Raw genomic sequence first — 24,530 nt, forward strand, 5'->3', positions numbered from 1 at the left:
AGGGAACCCCTAGGAACCCTGGTTGAGAAACCCTGGTATAAGACCTTGAGTACAATACAATAATTGTGTAATTAGTTTTGCCTCAAATAATTTTAAGGCAGCTGGAATATAATATCCACCTTTAGAGAAATAAAAGGACAGTCTGACAATGGCACTCTTCTGAGCCACCTGAAATACATAGCCAGGTGTGATGAATGAGAAGTGCTTCCCAGGTAATTAAAATATTTGACTTGCTCCATTCTTGCTTCTGTTGCCATTAATAAACCAACTTTAAATCATATGTTGAAGGCCACAATTTTTGGTAATTTATCCTCAGTTTTTTTTCTTCACAGTATTGAGCAAAGGATTTTTAAGGCCCTCTGCATCCCTAACATGGACAGTGAGAGAATAACTCACCAGCATACAGGAGAACTGAAAGGTGTCTATCAGCTAATTTAGGAAGATGGAAATTACTTTTGCTAAGATATTCTACAATTGAGTTTACATAAAGATTAAATAGTACTGGTCAAGGACACATCTTTGCTTTATACCTGGACTGTAGTAATTGGATCTGTTAGCTGCCCTCGGGAATCACATCTGGCCCTCAAGTTAGCTTTGTTATAAAATATATGTTTTAAGAGATGTCCGTGTTGTAATAGTAGGGGGAGAGTCTGGGTGTCCAGAGGGCTGACTAACCAACGGAAGTATGATGCGAGGCACTGGACTGGTCATTCCAGGACAAGGAGGTCTAGCCCAGCTGTGTCTTCCCAAAGCCAATGTTGGTGCTGGGGATTCAATCTCCATTCCTTGGGATGAGGTGAGTTTAGGCTCCATGGCAATCATGGGACTATCCCAGGTATTAACTGCTCCAATTTGTGGGTGTTATGTGCTAAATGCAGTCTTTACCTTGGACAAACCGAATATGATCTGAAGATAGAGGACACTGTGTTCAGTCCTTTGCCATGGTTACATGGTCACAAAGTTTGTCAACCCCTTTGAATTTTCTATATTTCTGCATAAATATGACCTAAAACATGACCTGTTCTTCGCACAAGTCCTAAAACTAGATAAAGAGAAACCAATTAAACAAATGAGTCAAAACCATTATACTAAAGCTAAGAAAACAAAGCTGCCCATTCTTTTTATTTTAATGTGCTTCTTAATAAAAGGGAAAAACCTAGTCTCTTGTATTGAATTTCTCTCGAATTCTAGCTGCTACAATCACACTCTTTACTTCAGAGTTGCTTCTAACTAAGCGCAAACTAGCATTATCTTGTGGTCTGCCCTAATTTTATATTTTCCCATACATTTTTCGATTGGAATTTTCTTTAAGATGATGTCTGTCCTTTTACCAGCTCTATATTTTTATCTCCACCAAAAATGAAAGTTCTGCATGTGAGTTAAACGTATTTTTTTACCTTTTCTCTTTTCATTTTTTAAAAGTAAAGTTTGAAATTATTTATATATTGTGAGGTTGGTCTATCTCCCAAAAGATCAGGAAAACTGATTTCCCTAGTCATATGCCTCAATACTACACAGTTAGGACATAGTGCTATATAATTTATTAATTTTTAACATCTTTTTGCCAGTTACTTCTAATAAGGAGCATAGCTTGTAGTAGTTCTATGTCTCTCACATGCCAGGCTTAGAGGGATGCCAGGTGAGGCAACCCTCTGGAAGATAGGTGGAGGCAGCAATAACTACCAAACAAATATAACAAGGCAGAAAAACAAGCAAGGATATATCACCCTAGAAGACTTCTGGGAGAGGAGACTTCAGACCTCCAATCTTTCAGCCTATGGGCTCACCCCTGCCATTATAATTATACTATTTATAGTGAGGGGGAGATGGGCAGTGAATAAATTTATAAAATAAATAAATACATAAAAATTTATCTGACTATTGAATATAAGGATAGCATAATTGTTAAGTATGAACACTTAACTCTTGTTTTATGGTACCTGATATATTTTCTTTTTGAACTTAATTGTTATTACTGAACAATGTCACAAACCACTGTAGGATGGCTTTGCTAGGAGTGTAAAATATATAAATATAATAAACAAATAAAAAATAAATATCTTTTAATTCTTTCTTTTTGGAAGACTATGGGCCAGAACATGATAGAGGTAAGGATACAGGTAATTTTAGCAGGTTATTTAATTGTTTTTCTGACAAATCCCCTTAATCTGTTGATAAGGGTAAGAAGAAAATATCATGCAATGGTAATCTCAGGCAAAGATTTTTTTTTCACTATAAGTCACTGTTTCTGACAATATATTACTATGGAATTTAGCTTATCCCATCTGTCAATGAACACTGAAAACAGACTATGAAATATTGCAAATTAGTCTTAGGCTTTATGTAAAATGCAACAGGTTTACTTTCATATACAAGCAGGCAACAGTATTATATAGTAATATGCAAATACAGATGAAAATTAACAGGTAAATTTGAACAGATTAGTAATGCAATCTAAAGTACTTTGAATAATCATGCATGCTGCTCTTAGATGGTTTAACCTTTGCCCAAGATCAGAAGGTTGAACCAATGAATAACTCACACATTACAAATATATTTCGCCCACTCAAACACATTCTGATATGGGTAGCATTGTCTCAATCTGGTATACTCAGTTAAGGGCAAAATCATCATAATTAAACGCATCAGCCAAGACAACTCAACACTTCTAATTAAACAAGGACAAATGGTATTGGTCATAATGGTAAAATTACACCTTGTACACATTCAGCAAGAATGTTATAATCCAACTATTAAGTCATAATGCAGTCTACCATTGGTTAAGTATTCAGTGACAATTGCATTTTGACTCAGAAGGGCCATCATAGATCCTAGAATCATTATGAAAACTTACAGAATTGACTCTAGGCTAAAGGGCATTGTCCTATACTGGAAATGTTGTTAGTGTAGACAAATTTCCTTTACTTCCTGTGGCTGGGTCTGATAGCACATGAACTAAGTCTCTAAGAAATCAATAGATATTAGCAGTTGTTTTTGATGATGCCTGCAAAAATGACTGGAAAATCTCCAGGAAATTTTCCTGATGAATGTGTTCAGCCATTTCAAATCCAAAGTTGCCTTACATTCCTCTTTTTGGGAATGAAGAATAATATTGAATAAATCTCCAGTTTTTCCTGATTACTTTGATGAACCTGATATATACTGGATAGTTTATCCAAACCTATGGTACTTAAGGAAATGTTTATTTAATTAATCCCATTTTCTGGGCTTATCTGAAATACTGAATTACAAAACGTATCACATTTTCTTGGTTGTACAACATGCTAACCTTAAATGTGATTGGTTAATTTAAATTATTTGTATTTGTATCTGCAGAAGTGTACCATGTCAATGCGGCCTTTCAGTACATCTTTACTCTTGTTGGGTATGCCCTGGAACAGGACAGTCTGACCTGTGAGAAAAGATGGCAGCTGGAATTTTCCAACCCTGATTTTGGTTCAAAGGCTAGCTAAAAAAAAAATCTGAGACCTCTGAGAGAAAGAAAACAATCCACTTGTTATGCCTTAAGGTCCTTAGAATGGTGAGATGGCAGATAAATTAATTTTTTTCTGTCTTCCTTTCAGTGTAGGTCATAGGTCTACTACTAATTCTTTGGGAGAGGGGAGAAAGAAAGAAAATAGGTTTTTTTCCCCAAAAATGAGATGAGTGCATAACTCACAAAAGAGCTCATTAGTCTCCTGACCCAATAGGCTGGTTTGAATAATAGGATACCTCTCCTCTTGGAGACATAACAGACATTTTTGACCCTGCCTACTAATACACGGAAGAAAGTTAGTCCTGAGGAATAAGAGAATCCAAATGACCTTCATACATCCTGGGAAAAAGTATTTGTATCTCAATTTGTAGTTCTTCTTAGTGATATAAACAAACTCTTGACTAAATGAACTGCTTTAAATGTCATCCAGTGACATAACACAAGAATCCCTTCTCTTATACTCCTTAAAACAAAATCAACATTTTACAAATTAATGTAAATATCACATGATTTATTAGTAATAAAAACACTTACTTGCATGTTTGTCAGCCAGTACAATTAAAGCGTTTGAAATATCCCTCCGTCTATAGAAACATACCACCTTTGCCTCTACATTTCCATTGGCTGTCTGTAATAGTTAAAAAACAGTAACAATAAAATCAAGTTAAAATACCACTTCAATTTCAGTGGGATTCCATTATTAAAGCAAGAAAGCAGAAATAGTTTAAAGGCATTTCCAGAGGTTTGCAAGCAAAATAGTTCATGTTTAACAGTTGGGTGACACCAGTCTAGCCAACTTGAAAGAAAAAACATTGAGACATGCATTAACAGTGTAACATAAGATAGGGCATCATAGTAAATTTGTGTAATATTTTTCTATATTTGTTTTGTACTATAATTGTTATGCATACATATACTGCTGAAACAGAATTCAGTATGAGTCAATAGATGTCTTTTTGCTATATACTGTCACTATACTGTAATACTGTGTTTTAGGTTTATGAAGAATCAAAAAGTTTATCTTCAATTTCTCATCTCCTTTTAAAGAATTACCAAACTCCTTATTAAATTCTGTTTAATACACATCTGCCAAAAATTTAGTTCAAACTATACAACATTTGACTGTATATAAAATGTGTTTAGTTTTAGTCTGGAAAATAAAATTCTAAGCTAATCATCTTTGCAAACTTAATGATTACAAAATTGAAATGATACCCAATAACTAAGCATGTAAAATAGTATGAAAGGAATTTAGCCCTTGTTATCAGACAACAAAATAATTCTTAAAAAACTGATTTACTGTTTGTCTCTGGATCTTGCTGTTCCTATATATTTATAAAATAGCAAGGGGCTGCTTCTGAAGGGATACAAACATCTTTTAAGTCCAGGTTGCTAATAAACAAATCTGAAAAAACTGCCTTAGAATATCTAATAATTATTACTTTTAATATCAACATATAGAGTTTAATAGAGTTCCCTGAAAGAATAAAAACCAGGTAATGAAAAGAGCTATATCTTTTAAAACATCATGGAATGCTAACTGCGTGGGGGCCATCCAAATCTCAGGGGGAATGGTTTCTACATGGCAAGCATTGCAACGAAGAAGGAATGCCTCCTGGGTCTCACTAGATGACACTGCTTCATAGCAGGGACCTGGAGCAAGCCCACCCAGTTGGATCTGGTGGGAGAAGTAGAAACAGTTGGAGAGAAGCATAAATTACCTGGACCTGAGTCATGCAGAACTTTATAGGTGACAACCAACATCTTGAATTGCACACAGAAAACTATTGCAAACTGTTAGACTCATGCCAGATGGTAAATTGTGGAGTCCTTGGTGCTCTCTGAGCCTTGTTGTTTTCTTGCAGACATTTCATTGCCACACTAGGCAACATCTTCAGTGTGAACAGGAGAGGGTCTTGCTCTCTGTTTATATATAGTGGCTTGCCCTGCTTGTGTTGGTGGGGGTGATGTTCTCTCCTTGGGAGTTCTTTGATTGGACTGTTGTTTGCTGCTTGGTTGACTGACTGAGTTAATAGTTCCTTGATCAGGGTGTATTGTGCTGTTTGATTGTTCATCTGATGTTAATCCTAGTGTTGATTTTTGCATATCTGGGTGTTGACTGCTGGCGAGGAGGTATACTGGTATTTTGGCTTTTCTATTGTCTCTTTTGAATGGTATGTAAATGTTGTTTACCTCTATGTGTCTGTTGATGGCTGCATTGTCTGAGTGCCGGGCTTCCAGGAATTCTCTGGCGGTTTTGGATTTGGCTTGGTTTAGGATGCTCACAGTTTCCCAAATGAAAGTATGGTTGAGTCTGTCCATGTGTTGTGAGATTAAGGAGTTCTCATCATGTCTTCTGACTGCTAGTTGATGTTCGTGGATGCATTCTGCTAGTCTTCTGCCTGTCTGTCCTACATAGTGGCTGTTACAGTCTTTGCACTGTATGTTGTAAATAACTCCTGTTTTTTCTTCTTGGGCTATCGGGTCTTTTGGGTTGCTTAATATGTTTTGAAGAGTTTTAATTGGTTTATGTGCTACGGTGATGCCATGTGGTTGTAACAGTCTGTTGGTAGCTTCTGAGATGTTTCTGATGTATGGCAGTGTTATCCTTCTCATAGCTTCTGTTGGTTGGGTTGTAGTGGGGTGGGTAGTGAGGCACTTTTTGATGAAGTTGAGAGGGTATCCATTTTGCTGGAAGATGCTGTACAGATGATGTTTCCTTTTTCTGGTGTTCAGAGTTGCTACAGTATATAAGTGCTCATCTGAATAATGTTCTTACACAGCTTCTCTTGTGGGAGGTTGGATTGTTACTTTGCTAACGGAGCACTTGGTTGTTGTGGGTAGCTGTCCTGTGGACTTGTGTTTCTAACTTGCCATCATTTCCTCTACTGATGAGGATGTCCAGGAATGGTAGTGTGCTGTTGTTTTCTTCCTCCCTTGTGAATTTTATTCCATTAAAGATGTTGTTGATGGTTTCATGAGTTTCTTCCAGTTGTTTCTTTTGTATTATGATGAAAGTGTCATCCACGTACTGGATCCATACTTTGGGTTGTATGTGTGGGAGTGCTATCCTTTCCAGACGCTGCATTACAATCTCTGCTATAAGTCTTGATATAGGTGATCCCATGGGTGTTCCTTTGATCTGTAAATTAACATTCACTCTGTGAATGGTAGGGTTTTGGATCATAAACAGCTCATCCAAGCTCCTCTCTCTTTACTAGAGATAGGAAAATTCAGAATCCTTTTAAATAAAAGAAGCTGTAGACAGAAGCTGGGAAAAGGACTGGGATTCTATAATCCTGAGAAAGTGGGAAGTCTAGGAATAATTGAAAACTGCTTCAGGAAATTTCTGCCTCTGAAAAGAGAGGTAAAAACATTTAACTAGGAATATTGTGCTAAGTATAATCTTTGTTTTGTTATGCTGCGCTGAAGTCTTCAAACTTTTTTTTTAATTTCTCTGTGCAAGCTCAGTAAATTGCATATACTGTACTTCATTTTTTATGCTGAATGTATATGAAGTTGTGCATGAGAAAATAATTTATCTTTAGAATCTTTTTTGATCGCTAATAATTCATTTGAAGCTTTCTTCACTATCTTTAGATGCTGAGAGAATGCTCATTTGTAGCAGACAAGTAGCATTTTTTGTACATTTTCTTAATTTATTCAAGATGTTGCTTCCCCATAATCTTTTTTTTTTAATCCATTCAATCGTGTCCAATACTTGGAGACTGCTGGATGAATCCCTGCAGTTTTCCTGGCAAGATTTTCAGAAGTGGTTTGCTATTGCTTGCTTCCTAGGGCTGAGAGAGAGGGACTGGCCCAAGGTCACCCAGCTGGCTTTGGGCCCAAGGCAAGACTAGAATTCACAGTCTCCCGGTTTCTAGTCCAGTGCCTTAACCAAACTGGCTCTTCCCATAATCTTAATAGCTCTGTAATTGATCTTCACTGCATTATTTATATTTAAAGTTAAAAAGGGATTTTTACAGCTTATATGTTGTTTTTTCTTTTCTTTCTCTTCTTCTTTTAATAGACTTTTATTTATCTCCATCGAGACTGGTCTGTTTCTCAAGTGGGGACCCTAGCCCTAATCCTAATCCTTCTGCTACATGGTGGCAAACACGGGGACAACTAGAGGGTAATTCATAGTAATTTTATTAAAGATGATAATTACAACAGTAAAAACTAATACAAATACTCACTAAAAAAATAAAATAAAAAGAAGGTGCAGAAAAGAGAAAAAAGGAAAAAATAGAAAAGAATAAAGTAAAAAAAAAAAACAATATATATATGAATGTATGTATGTATGTGATTTCCCACCTTCATCACAAGTATAAACAATTTTAGTAACTTATCATCTTCTCATAAAATACAACAAATGATCTCTTCTTCCCATAACCCATCTCTTATCTATAAACAAATCCATAAAGCATCGCAATTTTAGTCCTGGTGTCAGCAAAAGTCCATGAAGGGATACCAGAGATAACAACATATCTATTTTAACCTTGATCAAATAAACCAACTTTATATTTCTTCCTTTTACTTCTAACAATCTTAATCTTTAGTCCATTCAAATAACTTTGTAGAACTTGATTTCTTTTCATTTTTTCTTTGTTCTTTCTCATGAGATTTTTCAAAGCTTTAACCAGTCTCTTTTGTAAATGCAATATAAGAAAATTATCCAGGTCACTCTCTTGGTTTGTTATTTGTATATCCCTTTTAATTATTAAGACATCAGCCAGTTTCTTTTGTATGTCCAGTGTAACATCTTTTTCCATGTCATCCTTGTAGCCTGTCATTTTTAAATCCACTTTCAACTCAGTCTCGATCTTGTCAGGTAGAACCTGTTATATTTTAGACACAGTCTCTCCATACAGGCAGATGTCTCTTTAGTTACCTCTAGTTCCCTTTCGTGTCCAATTTTTTAAATCTTATCTGATGTGCTTTTTTTAATTGAAAACAAAAGCTTTTTCCCACAGGAAGGATTCTTTATAATTAATTCCAAAATCTTATTTCAAATTTATCTGGACCTTAGTCCATTTGTGTCATGAGTGCCGTTGAGCTGAAGACATCAGCACAACGGCACACATGACAATAACGAGGAAGCAGAGGAAGGGGCTCAAGATAAGCATAGCAAGCACGACAACAGCCACAGACCCTAGCCGGAGGATGCAGCCATCAGAACACAAAAGAGAAGGAAGAAAAGACAAAGGCTAGGCGGATCGCGAGGCACACCCAAGCCGTTAGCACAAGCGCAACGGAGATCGCCCAGCTGACAGCAATCACCGGCTGAATGAGGAAACCGATGATGGGCGATCCCGGGGCACCAGATGGGGCCTCGCAACCCTTCACCTACCGGCAAGACAGCATGCAGGACAAAGGGGGGGTGACGTAACCCAGGGTGAGGGGGCGCTGACCGGCGCGGGGTATTTAAACCCCGCACCGGCGCGCTCCTCTCACTCTCAGCTTTTTTCGCAACTGACACTACGTATGAAATAAACCAGAACCTGCTCTCCTAGGAATCAGCGTCTGTGTTTTACTCTGCGGTAGGCAGTGCATGACAATTTGTAACTTTCTAAAATCAAAGTTTCAATCACCCTTTTGCTATTTATCTCTCCTCCCCGCAAATTTTTCAAGTTCTTAAATTTGTAGTTAAAACTTTGGAGGAAACTCACCTGGTACTGTCAAACTTGTCGATAATAGCTGAAAAGCAGTGATTATAAAAGGAAGTTGCAAACTTAGTGGCCTTCCAAAGGTGCCAATTGCAGTTTGAGCAAGATGGCTTCCAGAGAAAGAAATGGCAGACTGAAGATGGCTCAGTCATCACCCACAAATGCTCCAGACAGCTGCTCCTCACAAGGAGACAAGATAATGGTCTCCAGTGGATTTAGAGCTGAGGGAAAGGTAGTTCAGGCTCAAAATATTTTTCCTTTTCTTTCAAGTTTTTTGACAGGTTATTTGACGAGAGAACGAAGGAAGGAAGGAAGGAAGGAAGGAAGGAAGGAAGGAAGGAAGGAAGGAAGGAAGGAAGGAAAGAAATCCAACACCAATTTAAGAAATGGAGCTGGAGCAAGAAGAATCATTTGAAGTATTGGAGCTGAAGAGAGAGAAAGTGGGTGGAAGGCCAGGCTCATCATTTAGAAATGGAGAGATTGAAGAGAAGAATGGAAGAATCGGAACCAATAGGGTAAAGCTGGCAGAGAAAATACAAGGAGAAATGTCAGGGATGATTTATTTCTTTTCAGAGCTGCCTTGCTCAATTGTATAGTTTTACTTTTGCTCATATTTTCTGTCTCTCTGTACCTGTGTTTGCTGATTAAGGATTTTTTTTTAAAGAAAAGCAAAAATTGTTGACCTATTTCACAAAAATAACCTTTAAAATATAAGTGATGGTTAATTCAAAACAACAGAAATAAAAGTGAACCTAAGTTACTGGCAAATATGTGCAATGCCTTCAAAACCATTTACAGCATTAGTGCTTTACCTTATTGAGTTCTTCTATTCTGCGTATCAAATATGGGTTACTTGAAGAGTTTTCAAAGTAGACATAATCTGGAAAAAAATATGTATTTTTGAAGCACTGTATTTTAAGATGCAGTTTAAGAAGGAAAATATTAATACTGTAGCTTATATACAACACCTGTAGACATATATTCATCTATTGAAAATATCCTTTATTCTATCACCATTTTCATTATCCATTGCAACAGCATTATTTTTATTCCAATGTTACATTATTCAGTTCTCCTAGTCTCTCATGGACTCAAGTGATACTGACACTTCAAATCATTATCTCCCCTAAATGGTAATACACTCAGAAAATAATGATCCACATAGATTGTTTATTTACATTGTAACACAAACACAACTTTCTCATCCTTCACAACTTTGCCAATTTGCAAACCTGCATAGGCCAGTATAGCACCAAATGAGGAGGGCTCCTTTATAGCCTGATTGAAAGGAAAATCTCCCTTTGGAGATATCAAAATATTACACGTTGGCAGCTCAATATTACACATTGAAAAGGGAAAAGAACAAAATTCCTCCAAGAGGCAACCATATTTTTAAAAAATCATCTTCCTTGCTCCTAAGGGAAAAAAAACTTAATTGAGTTAATGTTTCAACTCCTAAGCTCCATCTCCAACTGCAGGTGGTTGCAACTGGTGCCCTGAGAGTTGCAACAGGGCACCCTTATTAAACATACAAGAGGTACCTTTATACAAGAAGCAACATTTTATTGCATTAATCTCATTTTAATATCATATGTAACTAATATTTGTCTTTGCTTAACTCTCTCTTTTGAACATCCACACACTGGCTGTATCTTTTCATCACTCCTCCCACATTTAGGAAATAGTAAGAGGGGGCTGTTCAATGATTGAAAAAGTTACTGGAATACTGAGCAAAATAACTGGTCCCCAAAGCGCTCCTAACCCTAACCCTAAAATGCTTCTAACTCTAACCCTGTATACATAAAAAGTGTTTGTGTCATGAGTACTGATGGCGAGCAGGAGGGGGCCTCTATCCAGGGGGGAAAGCGCATGCGTAGTACTGAGGAATTAAGCAGCCATTCAAAGAGACACAGATCAGACCCGCCTTAACTTTTGGGGTTTATATGTCTGGGTTTTCCCACGCTTCTTCAGTTTGTTAGGATTTTCTGTCTTATGTAGCAGTAATAAACACCAGAGACCTATTGCTCGTCTCAGCGTGATTCCTGACTGTTAGGACAGTTTGTCTTAAAAGATACAAATTAAATAATGTGGAATATCATTCTTAACAAAACCTTATATATATGAAAGCAGTAAGGAATTTCCATGCAGAAAATGTATGTATTGTGCATTACACACACACACACACACTTCCAATTATTTATTTTTGTGCAAATGAAGTAGGAAAACAATTTATTTACCTGCAAATTTTTGTTTAAGATAAAAACTGATAAAATAATTTTATAAAGATACAAGACAAAGTATAACATTTGAAAAAATAGATATCTAATTTCAACAATTAATATTTTAAAGCTACATTTATGAAAAAAATAAAACCAGCTGGAGTCAACAGTCAAATAAATAAAATATTTTCTTTAAAAAGTGGCCAAGAAATTGATTTCTTTCACTAATGAAAGAGCAATATTATGACTTTTCACCCTACAGCAGGTAAAAAGGATATTAAAAGTGGAACAAAACTTAGACTACAAAGTCAGTGTATCAAATAAAAAGACACCAGTGAGAGGAAAACAGGGCACCAGCATCAAGCACTATACACTGTGGGCAGCTATTCTCACAGGACCAGCCATCAATCGCCAAGTGTCTCAGAACACACTACTAATATTGAACAGATACTTCTATGGTATAGCCACTTCTAAGAATTTTGGGCTTTATTGGCTGGACAGGTCTGCTTGGTGCTCCTTGCCTTCCTTCTCAGATGGTAACACATAGCAACTACTGCTCCCATGCCCATGAATATGGGCAAGTTAGTTGTGGTTGTACAGAAGAGCTTTATCTACTTTCACTTTTTATCATATTTTCACATGCTGCACCCAATTAATAGAAATGAAAGAGACTAACTCCTCACTTTCTAAGATGGCATGAAGAAGAGAGGATCATTTGGATTTGCTTGCAGAAACCGTTTTCCATAGCAATACACAGGTGAGCTCAAGGTGTATCTCTCTCCCCCCGCCCCTCTTTTCAGCATAACTGGACCCTATCCCTGTTTACAGTCCTGAAGGGAGACCAGAAGTGAGCAAACAAGTAAAGCAGGTTGTTCATAGAGGGAGAAATTACAGCACCCTCTCATTCATTAGTGTAACACATGATCTCTGTCTTCTGAGTTGTGCAGCGTGTCTCAGTGAAGTGAGTGAAGCCAATCAATAGTTATATTCACTCTTATTATTCTTAACGTTGGTTATTATTGTGTTGACAGGTCTGTATTTAGAAATTGGTGTTTGTTATTTTTTTGTTTTAGTTTTTGAAAACAAGTTTATAAAATGAGGAAGGAACTTCACCTTCTTCAAAAAAAATAGTTACATTCACTCTATTATTTATATGGATCAACATGAAGGACAAGCATGCATACAACATTCCTTCTTGCTATCTTTGGATGGCATGAGGGGAGAATTAGATAAGAATTTTTAGATAAAACTTCTATTTGTATACTACCCAGAAGGAAGTATACAAATAAAGGAAACTTTATATAAGTCAATAACAGGATGAGAGGTGCTGTTTCCTCATACGTTCTGCGTTTGCAAAGAACAGGCAGAAAACAGGAACTCTTGATCTTTCTGCTACCAGTCATCCCATTCATGCTGCATAATCTTTATTTCTAGTACTTTTCATCTCATCTCATTTTACCTCATTTATTTATTTATATGCAACCCCAATCACCAAGACAACTCTTGGCCGCTTACATCCTAGGGTTCAAAGAAACATAAAAGCAGGAAAGGGGACAAAAACAGATAATAATTTCGTGGGCATACATAATGTGTGAATGTAATAAAAGCCTTCATTGCTAGCGTTCGACAATCTATCAAGAATTCATTTTTAAGGAGAAATTAATTTTGTACAATACACAAATATTGTTTACAGCACTGTAAGTGAAAGTGACAGATATTTTCACCGTCTCTCGGCAGTTCCTTGGATAAAACTGTGCTAAGAAAAGGAAGAGGTTCATTACTTGAAGCTCGCCTCTCCCGTCTTCCTTAGCAACCCCTTTGGCCCAGCAAAACCGCCTTACAAAGAACTGCCGACTACTTGCTCTCGCTGCAGAAGAAAAGATGCTAGGCACCGCTGGCCCACAGGAAAACAGATACCCTCACCGCCAAAACGGCAGGCCTTACCTCCAACGCGGTACATATTTGCAGCCATATGGAGAGAGAAGAAAAGGCCAAGGGGACACTACTACAGCTTCTCGAAGCAAGATCCGCTGGAAAATGGAGACTGGAGAGACAAGGAGGCGACAAGACGAGGAACGGAAATGGGCCGGGCCAGATGTATGACAGACAACCAGAGATAGCTGTATGTAAACCCAGTCAGGCTCACACCGGCCGTGAATGAGCGCTGCCTTTCCTCGAAGACAGAAGGCGACCGGACTGCGTGCGCATCTACTCCCCCGCCCCCTCGTGTACCACGTGTGTTAAAAGAGCGTTTCGGTGGGTAGTTTCGCACCTTTCTCTTGAACTTTCTTGAACCTATGTCTGGGGGGCGGGTCTTAGTGTGATATGAGAACCTAGCCAGAGTTAACAGCACTATTTACTTTAGCGTGGCTTTGATCGTTATTATCTCTGGAACCAGAGGCCGCGTACTTTAAATACCAACTGCTAAGAAGCAACGACGGCAGAGGGCTACTGCCTAACCGTCCATCTTCGTGACATTTGTGAATGCAGTTGATTGGCCCCCGTGGAACACAAATGCTAAGCCAGCTGCGCCCGTTGGAGCTTTATGTATTCTGTGTGCGTTTAAGTGTTCCTGAGGGCGGGATTCACGAATGGCTAGAAAGCTCTAGTTACAAGAAGAACATTACAGGGATAGACAAGAAGACAGTTCAAGAGCATGTGTTTTGTCCAAGTGTGCCTGGGAAAGAAAAGCAGACGGAAGTGACCTCATATTAGCAATCCCTTAAAAAGGAGGCGGAATGATGGAGAATAGGTGGCATAAAGTAAACGCGTAACAGTTTATGTACACACCACTGCCCTCTTGTGGGCCTTTAGGTCATGGGATGCTTAAGTCAATCCTACTGTGTTAGATTTGGATCTCCAGCACCCTTGGCCTGATCTGGCAGGGGTCTTTTGTTTTCAGTTCTTTTCCCTGAGTCTGTGAGGAATATCTTTTGAACATGCCAAGAAATCTATTGATTTATGCCAGGTCCTTTTTTTCTCACTGGTGATTGAAAATTACTGGGATTTTTTTCTTTTAATGTGTAAGAGTTTTCAATCAAAAACTGGTTCAAAAGAAGGTTCTTATGAAGAAAAAGGAGGAAGGAGCCCTTTGAATGCCACTTTCAGCTTCTAAATGAAAGATGGGTCATAAATCAAATATCACAATGGATTGAACTGAGCTGTTGAGGGAATTAAGAAAGTCTACCCAGCTGGATATGCTGTGTATATATTTGTAATAGAGAGTAAAACAAGGCTTTTTAGGAAACAGTGGCTTCACCATTGGAGCCCATATTTATATTAAAACTGTCAACTAGAATCAATCCTGAGTTCAGGTATAGAAACAACATACCCGAACTTAGGTCTACAAGGAGGGAAATAAACATTCACTGATAAATAGCTATAGTTCCCAATTTTCAAGTCAATAGCAACAGTGAGGTTTAGAGAAAATTGCACGGAGATTCAATGTAATTAGGAGACTAATATCCCACAAGGATTCCTGCCTTTCAAGTTAAGGGTTAATCAGATAGAAAGGATGGAAATTCAACTAATACCAAGGAGTCTTGTTCTCAGGTTTTCTGCAAGAAAATATTAAATGCCTTTAAAAATGGGTGAAGAGAGGGTCATGCAATAATCCAGGAGACCTCCAAATTTCATGTGGATTATCCAAAAGTAATTCATCAGGAATTACATCCAGCATTGGCACAGAGTGATACACAGTAGAAGAGGTGGGATAAGTTAGGTCTTTTAATGCCCCTGAAGAAATTGATAAATTGAGGAGTAAGTCACTACATGAATAATGGAGTCCCAAGTGCCAATGTGTGTAGGCTCATGTAGCTTAGTTTTTCCCACGGAATTCACTGGGAACCTGAGCTAATACAGTTCTTAAATGAACATTGGGTTTGACAGATAACCAGCTGAGTCAGATGAACATTTGAAAATGGATCCTGGGACACAAGTTCCTTTGGATATCCAGTGCTGTCAATATCATTAGAGCTCATTCTCTGACTACTGGGTTTCTGCAAAAGAGATGTTCCTTTGGCCATTTCAATACTGCTATACTGTACTTTAAAAGATTCAATACCGCTACACTTAAATAAGGCAATCAAATGATAATTTAGTACTTTTTAGGACTAATAATAGAGTCAGAGGTTGACAAAAACAGCCAAAATAAGAACATTAACAAGAATTTCTAAGAAATCTAAAGCAGTCCATCTTTAACTTTATGGACAATCAGACAAAACCTAATGTTTTAAAACTTACGTTGAACAAAACTCAAACTTAGGGTGTGACAGAAGGCTATGTGCAGAAATATAGTCGATATGAGTAATGATGGCGAGCAGGAGGGAGCCTCGATCCAGGGTGGAAAATGCATGCGTAGTACTGAGGAATTAAGCAGCCATTCAAAGAGACACAGATCAGACCCGCCTTAGCCTCTGGGGTTTATATGTCCGAGTTTTTCCCACGCTTCTTCAGTTTGTTAGGATTCTGTTTTATGTAGCAGTAATAAACACTAGAGACCTACTCCTCATCTCAGCGTGATTTCTGACTGTTAGGACATCAATCCTAACAAACTCCTACTCCCATCGAAAGAGGGAGGTACAAAGAAAAATAAAGGAGAGACATTTGGAAAATGTCTTCAGAAAACCAGGAAATTCGGCAAGCCATCCAACAATTGGCAGCAGCCCTGCAACAACACCAAAAACAAGTAGATCTCCAGATCAACACATTACAAGCTGCCATGCTACAGCAGTTACAACAACCAGCTCCGATTAACCCACAACCGGTGCCAGCAGCAGCAGCAGCAGCAGCTCTGCCAGTAGTCTTGAGATCCCAGGGCAGTCTACCAGAGAAGTTTGGAGGAGAAGCACGACAGTTGAGAACCTTTCTCACACAGTGCACAATGTTTTTCGACAGCAGACCAGCAGAGTTTCCCACAGACAGAACCAGAGTCACCTTCATTCCAAGTCTGCTAAAGGGACCAGCAGCCAAATGGGCTATTCCCACGGTGGAGAACAACGACCCAATTCTCAACGACTACCAGAATTTTCTGGCAGGGTTCCGAGCACACTTTGACAACCCGATCAGAGAGGTCACTGCCAGCCAGGAAATTCGGAAGCTCAAGCAAGGCAACAAGAGAGTGGGAATCTACATTGCTGATTTCAAGTTGTTAGCAGGAGATCTGGACTGGAATGAGAGTGCCTTGAAAGACCAATTCAAACGGGCTGGATGAAGAAATTAAGAATGAATTAGTGCGCCAGGCAACACCAGCTACCCTAGAAGCCTTATATCAGTTGTCTGTGGTCATAGATGCCAGGCTAGAAGAGCTCAGACAGATGCAGCTGGGGAGAGGCAGGGGCCTCAGGACGCTTCCAGGATTTCCAGCTCTCTCCACAGCACTTCCTTACTCAGGACCAGAGGAGCCGATGCAGATCGGGGCGAGCAGGAGGGTTACTTCCGAGGCTGAGAGACAGAGAAGGAGAGAGAGAGCCCTCTGTTTCTACTGCAGAGTCCAGGGGCACATGGTGAGAGCTTGCCCAGCGAGAAGCCAAGCAAATTCCGTAAGAGCCCCAGGGCAAGCAGCTGAAACAAGAGCCACCTCCGCCTCTACTTCCAACCAAGGAAACTCCGTCAGTCTCCCTCCACAGAACTCAGCAGGGAGACCATCAATCAATTAAGAAGGGCTCATTCCAAGGATTCCAAGCAATCCTTTTACTACTTACCAGTAATAATGCGCGTAACCCCAGAGCACCAGGTCAAGCTAGAGGCCCTCGTGGATTCCGGAGCTTCAACCAATTTTATTGATATACAGACCGTACAAGACTTCAACATTCCGACCATAGAATTGCCACGTCCCATAGAAGTGGAAACCATTGACGGCCAGCCCCTCAAGGCAGGGCCGATTAGAAGGTTCACAGAACCTGTGCAACTTAACAACGGGAGACCACATTGAGTGGATCCAACTTTATGTTACAGCATCACTTAATGTGCCTATAGTCCTGGGCACACCTTGGCTGAAGATCCACAACCCATTGTTGAACTGGACTACGGGAGCAATCTCCTTCCCAGCTAAGGAATGCCAGCACCACAAAATTCAAGCCACTCTCCTCTCTCCAGCAACCAATGCAGTCCAGCAGGGGGGGTCCAGTTGCCAGCCAAGTATGCAGATTTCACAGACGTTTTCAGCAAACAAGAGGCCACAGCACTACCCGCCCATAGGGACTGTGATTGCACCATTGAGTTGATACCAGGAGCCAAGATTCCAGCAAGGAAACAATATCCCATGTCCCCCAAAGAACTAGCCACCTTAAAGGATTACTTGGATTCTAATCTCCAAAAGGGGTTCATCCAACCATCTACTTCCCCAGCCTCTGCTCCTACCTTCTTCGTACCAAAGAAGCCTGACCCGCAAACCAGGAGGCACCCATGAGAGTGGTCCACGATTTCAGTTTTTTAAATAAACTCACAATAAAAGAAAATTATCCCATGCCGTTAATATCTGACCTGCTGGATTGCTTACAGAAAGCACACATTTTTACTAGGTTGGACCTCAGGAATGTGTACAATCTGATCCGGATGAAAGAGGGGCATGAATATCTGGCTGCCTTCAACACCAGGTTTGGTCAATTTGAGTACCTTGTTTTGCCCTTTGGCTTGTCTAATGCAGGAGCCATATTTTCCCGATTTATGAATCAAATTTTCTCTGATTTACTAGATAAGTATCTGGTCATTTATCTAGATGACATATTAATTTTCTCTGAGGATGCTACAACTCATGTAACCCATGTACATAATGTCTTACAAAGACTGAGAGAGAACAAGCTGTTCGCCAAGCTAGAGAAGTGTGCCTTCGATTTAACTGAATTACATTTCCTGGGCTATAAGGTATCAACGGAAGGCATATCCATGGATCCTTCTAAGGTCCAGGCAATTCTCTCTTGGCAACCCCACCAAAATGTGAAAGATGTACAAAGATTTCTAGGGTTCTGCAATTTTTACAGGCGGTTCATAAAAAACTTTAGTGACAGGGCTAGACCCCTCACACAGCTTTTGAAGAAAGGATCAAAATTCATTTGGGGGGAGAGAGAGCAAGCAGCCTTCCAAGAATTCAAGCAACTCTTTGCATCCCAGCCGCTGTTAAAACACCCTGATCCCACGAAGCAATTCTCAATGCATTCAGATGTTTCCAATATTGCCATTGGGGCGGTGTTATTGCAATATACAAACAAAACCGAGAATACATTACTTCCTTGTGCCTTTTTTTCACGCATACTCTCACCAGCAGAGAGAAACTATGATGTTTTTAACAAGGAGTTGCTAGCAATTAAAGCAGCATTCCAAGAGTGGAGGCACTGGCTAGAAGGTGCAGCCTTTCCTGTGAAAGTTTGCACCGATCACAAGAATTTACAGCTTCTACAAAACACCAGATCCCTCACCCCACACCAAATCAGATGGAGCCTGTTTTTCTCCCGTTTCAATTTTGTTATTTCTTATGTGCCCGGGGTGCAAAACTGTTTGGCAGATGCCCTCTCTCAAACCATTCAGGCAACCCCTGCCACTCACCAGGAGGTACAGGCTACTATATTACAACCTCACAACTTTGATCAGTCTATGAGGGAAAACCAAACAGAGATTTTAGCAGCAGGCACACAAGCAGAGGACCTATTTACAAGAGTCAGAGCTCAGCAGCAACAAGACTCGTATGCCAGGGCCAGGATGGATGACCTCCAGACCTCTTGTGGATGACCGCAAGACACTGCCTCACCATTCAATGTGGAGGCAGGAATCCTCTGGCATAGCAGGCGATTATACATTCCCCCCTTATCGAGGGAAGAAGTACTGAGACTTTGCCATGACCATCAAACGGCAGGCCACGGAGGTGTTTTCAAAATTCTCCATAGAGCTCTGAGAGACTACTGGTGGCCTAAGATGACTGCAGACATAAAGGGCTATGTGGCTTCTTGTCATACCTGTAGACAAGACAAGCCTCTCCCAGGGAAGCCCACAGGACTCTTGCAACCCCTACCCACCCCCAGTCAGCCTTGGGATACAATCTCCATGGATTTCATCACTGATTTACCCCCGGTCCAGGGGCTGGCTTCCATACTAGTGGTGGTGGACCTTTTCACAAAAATGGCACATTTTATTCCATGCAAGGGCCTCCCATCTGCGCAAGCCACAGCGCAGTTGTTCATGGACCATGTTTTCAGGTATAGAGGCATGGTAAATCACTTGGTGTGTGACAGAGGCCCTCAGTTCACTTCCAGGTTCTGGAGGGCGCTTTTCCAGTCATTAGGGGTCCAGATCCACCTATCATCATCCAACTAGCAACGGGCAAGCTGAGAAAATTAACCAATGGTTACAGCAGTATCTCAGGTGTCACACCACTTATCAGCAAGACAATTGGCCAGCCCTACTCCCCATGGCAGAATTTACATATAATAATTCTGTACAGTCCTCTACCAAGATGTCTCCTTTTCAAGCACTCTACGGGGTTAACCCTCGGGTGTTGTCCACCTCTTCCCAGCAGGGAGCTGTTCCAGCCACGGCTGATTTTCTTAAAGAGCAACAAGCCGCACAGGAGTTGTTAAAGGAGCAGCTGAACAGGGCAAAGAGTGCTTACAAGAGAGCTGCAGATGCTCACAGACAAGAGGGGCCAGCAGTTGCGGTAGGAGACAAAGTGTGGCTCTCTACCAAGTTTTTGACCTCTACCAGACCCTCCAAGAAGTTGGACTCTAAGTTTGTGGGCCCTTTCACTGTGGTACAGCAGATAAATCCAGTGGCTTATCGCTTAAAGCTGCCAGCATCCATGAAAATCCATCCAGTCTTTCACAGAGCCTTGCTAGCCAAGGACCCTCCCCCAAGTGCCTTACGATTACAACTGCCCCCCCACCCCCAAGTAATTGTGGAGGGGGAGGAGGAATACGAAGTCGAGGAAATTCTGGACTCTAGGAGGAGGGGAAGGGGCATCCAATATTTCATACACTGGAAAGGCTACCCTGAGGAAGAGTGCACGTGGGAGAATGCCAGAGATGTGCATGCACCAACGCTGGTTCATCGATTCCATCAGCTTTTCCCTCACAAACCCAAGCCTCGCACTCTACCAGAGGTTCCTCACTTGGCTGAGCAAGCAGAAGAGTTCGTAAGTTTGCAGCCTCCACCCCCGCCTGAAGCCTTGACACCAGTAACAGAGGAGGGGGGGGAACCACAGCCCTCCACCTCGAGCTTGCATTTCCCAGGGGGGAGGCGGTACGACTCTTCTAATTATCTAGCTATTTTCCAGCAGCAGCCACCTGGGCCAGAAGCGTTATCAGACCTGGAGAGCAGCACTGATTCGTCCTTGGAGGAGTTTTCCTTTGAAGAATTTCCATCGTTGCCCAGTTCCCATGGGAGCTTAGAAGGAGACATAAACTCTTATCAAGCCTCTGGAAGGGAGGGGGCTGAAATGGAATGTGAATCTGGAGGGGAGGGTGATGTCATGAGTACTGATGGCAAGCAGGAGGGGGCCTCTATCCAGGGTGGAAAACGCATGCGTAGTACTGAGGAATTAAGCAGCCATTCAAAGAGACACAGATCAGACCCGCCCTAACTTTTGGAGTTTATCTGTCTGGGTTTTTTCCATGCTTCTTCAGTTTGTTAGGGTTCTGTTTTATGTAGCAGTAATAAACACTAGAGACCTATTCCTTGTCTCAGCGTGATTTCTGACTGTTAGGACAATCAGTTGTTCTTGTAACTTTGAACCTAACCCAAGCACAGAATGGAGATACACAGATCTTTCTAAGTGTGCCCAATTTGGGGGTGGGCTTTACTTGACTGGAGATGCTGAGTGCTGCTGCAGAAGCATCTTGAGTTTAGTGAGCCCCTTGGAGACCGTGGTAGGTTTGTTAGTATAGGGGGGCATGGGCTTGGGAGGGGACTCAGGTCAGGAGAGAAGGGAGGTCTCTGGAGGGTTGGGGGTGGGATATAACACGTATAAAAAGATCAGTTAGGGGAGGCCCGTCTCTCTGAAGTATCTGAGGATGCACTGCCGATGTCATGCGCTGCCTACCACTGAGTGAAACACAGACACTGATTCAAGGAAGAGCAGGTTCAGGTTTATTTCAGTGTAGTACTTAACGCGAAAAAAGCTGAGAGTGAAGGGAGCGCGCCGGTGCGGGGTTTAAATAGCCCGCGCCGGTCAGCGCCCCCCCCACTTTGGGTTGTGTCATCCCCCCCCAGTCCTGCATGCTTCCTTGCCAGTAGGTGAAGGGTTGCAGGGCCCCTGCTGGTGCCCCGGGCTTCACCCATAATCGGTTTCTTTCTCCGGCCGGTGATTGCTGTCAGCTGGGCGATCTCCGTTGCGTTTCGCTGACAGCTTCAGGTGTGCCTCGTGATCCGCCCTGTCTTTGTCTTTCCTTCTTCCTCTTTTGTGTTCTGATGGCTGGGTCATCCGGCCGGGGTCTGTGTCTGTTGTTGTGCATGCTTTGCTTATCTTTAATCCCTTCCTCTGCTTCCTAGGTATTGTCATGTGTGCCGTTGTGCTGCTGCCTTCAGCTCAACGGTACTCATGACATACTGCCCCCTGTTCGAATAATAGCCCCCCCCCCCGGCATTCCGGTTTTCCCCGGGAGAGCTGTCAAAAATATTTGTTTGTTTGTTTGTTTTTTTGTTTTTCCCGCCGGAGTGTTTTTGCCCCTCCCCCTGCTCCGCCCTCTACTTCGTGTCCATCTTTGGGTGTGTTCCGAGTGCGCATGCCTCGCCCACGCCCTGGGAGTGCGCATGCCTCGACCACACCCTGCTTGTTCGTGCTCAGTTCATCGTGGGTGGAGGCGTGGCTGGTCGGGTGCTTTTCAGCTCCAGGTAGGAACCTTATCTTTTTGTCTTTTTGAGTTCGTCATTGTCATGTGTGCATCCTGGGCGTTTGCCCCCTGGCGATGCACTTGTGACCAATCGTCTCTCCCTAGTGGGCCCGGGGGCGGGGGGAGGGTGAGTCCCGGGGGGGAGGAGGTCTACTCAAGTCGCGGGCTTGGGGGGCCCTTTCCCCTGGGGGTGCGGCGGGTGGGAGGGGGGAGGCCCGAGGGGGGAAGGGTGTTCAAGGGGCCGGTTTGGCTTGGCGCCCCTTTGGCTTGTTGGGGTACGTCCTGTGGAATGCCCGGGTCAGGTCTGGCGCCTTGACGTGTTGCGCCGCCACCCATTCTGGGTGGGGGAAGTGTTTCCACTTTACTAGGTAGTGTAGTGTTCCCCATTGGCGGTGAGAGTCGAGTATTTCTCTTACTTCGAAATGTTGTTGGCCGTCGATCATCACTGGGGAGGGCAGCGGCGTGCTTGGGTGCCATCGAGAGGTGGTTGCAGGTTTCAGGAGGCTGCTGTGGAATACCGGGTGGAGTCTCCTTAGATTGTGCGGCAGGTCCAGGCGTACTGCCACCGGGTTCACTATCTGTGTCACTCGAAGCGGCCCGATATACTTAGGCCCCAGTTTCTTCGAGGGTTGAGGTGATTTCATGAATTTGGTGGATAGGTAGACCATATCCCCTGCCTGGAACGTCGGTTGCTTGTCGGCCTGTTCTTTGTAGGCCGCCTGTGCTTCCTTCAGCGCTGCCGTGATTATTGGCCACGATTCCGCTATCTTCCATCCCCAGTCACTAGCGTCCACTTGGGGTCCCGGGGGTTGCGGTAGCTCCGGTATGGGTACGAAGTCGCGCCCGGAGACTACTTCGAACGGGGTTTTCCCTGTGCTCGTGTGGACGGCGTTATTGTATGCGACTTCTGCGAACGGAAGCAGTTCGACCCAGTCGTCTTGGTGGTAGTTGGTGTATGAGCGTATGAATTGTTCCAGGGTGGCATTGAGGATCTCTGTGGCTCCGTCCGTCTGGGGATGCCAGGCCGTGGATAGGGCTTGTTGGGTCCCAGTCAGTTTTAGGAAGGCCCGCCAGAATTTCGAGGTGAATTGTGTGCCCCTGTCGGTCACCACGCGTGCGGGACATCCGTGTAACCTGTACATGTGTATAAGGAAGAGTTTGGCCAGTTGCTGGGCAGACGGGACTGATGAGCAGGGGATGAAGTGGGCCTGTTTGGAAAAGTAGTCTTTCACCACCCAAATGCTCGTTTTCTTCTGGCTGGGTGGTAGATCTACTATAAAATCCATGGAGATTTCCTCCCATGGGCGGGAGGGCTCCACCACCGTTTGTAGAAGTCCCGGGGGCTTACCTGGTGCCCGTTTGGCCATGGCGCATGTCGGGCAAGACGCTACATAGGCCTTCACGTCCCGTCTCAGCGCGGGCCACCAGAATTGTCGTCGTGTTAGATGCAGGGTCTTTAGGAACCCGAAGTGTCCCGCTTGCTTGATGTCGTGTGATCTGCGCAAGATCGCCTGGCGTTGCGAGTCCGGGACATATATTCTGCCTTCCCCCCATGCTAGGTCCTGTGCCATCGTCACCTTGTCAGGGTTTGCTAGTAGCCAGGGGTCGGTTTTGAGGGCGGCGGTGAGGTCCGCGCGTATACCTCCTGGCAGTCGTGGGTGGCGCCGTCTGGTCGCTGGTTGGCCTGCCGTCGGTTGCGACGTGGGGTTGGGCTGCTTCTGAGTGCCGCTCCGGGTGGTCACAGCCATCCCCAGCTGGGAGGCGGATAGGACCGTCCCGATCATATCTGGGACGGGCTCTTCGTCTTGGGGCAGTCGGGAGAGGGCGTCAGCCAGGAAGTTCTTTTTGCCCGGCATGAACTTCAGTTGAAAGTTAAAGCGGCTGAAGAATTGGGCCCATCTGACCTGTTTCGGGCTGAGGCGTCTGGGCGTCCGGAGGGCCTCGAGGTTCCGGTGGTCTGTCCAGACCTCGAATGGTTGGGTGGCTCCTTCCAGTAGATGCCTCCATGTTTCTAGCGCCGATTTTACTGCGAACGCTTCCTTCTCCCACACGTGCCAGCGCCTTTCCGTCTCCAAGAATTTCCTCGACAGGTAGGCGCATGGCTTCAGGATTCCTGTGGGGTCCTTTTGGAGTAGTATGGCCCCCAGGGAGAAGTCTGAGGCGTCGGCTTGGACCACGAACGGCCGTTCTGGGTCCGGATGCGCGAGGATTGGCTCCGTGGTGAACAGCGCTTTCAGCCTGTTGAATGCTGTTTGACACGCGGGAGTCCAATTTAATACTGTCCCTGGGTTCTTGGCGCACCGTGTGTCCCCCACTCCTTTAGTTTTGA

General features: G+C 42.7%; 1 protein-coding gene across 8 annotated transcripts in view; it reads right to left on the reverse strand.

The window, feature by feature from the left end:
- Positions 1-13,541, reverse strand: part of MTA1 (metastasis associated 1) — a 148,515-nt gene extending 134,974 nt beyond the window's left edge. For all 8 annotated transcript variants that reach the window (XM_063298595.1, XM_063298594.1, XM_063298598.1 and 5 more), the window contains exons 1-3: positions 13,329-13,541; positions 9,978-10,045; positions 4,031-4,124 (exon numbers count right to left, since the gene is read on the reverse strand). In XM_063298595.1, the coding sequence (XP_063154665.1) occupies positions 4,031-4,124; positions 9,978-10,045; positions 13,329-13,356 (190 nt within the window). In that variant the 5' untranslated portion in view covers positions 13,357-13,541. The remainder of the gene's footprint in view (positions 1-4,030; positions 4,125-9,977; positions 10,046-13,328) is intronic.
- Positions 13,542-24,530: the final 10,989 nt, after the last annotated feature.

This window comes from Candoia aspera, chromosome 3 (assembly GCF_035149785.1).
Source record: "Candoia aspera isolate rCanAsp1 chromosome 3, rCanAsp1.hap2, whole genome shotgun sequence".
NCBI classification, from domain to species: domain Eukaryota; kingdom Metazoa; phylum Chordata; class Lepidosauria; order Squamata; family Boidae; genus Candoia; species Candoia aspera.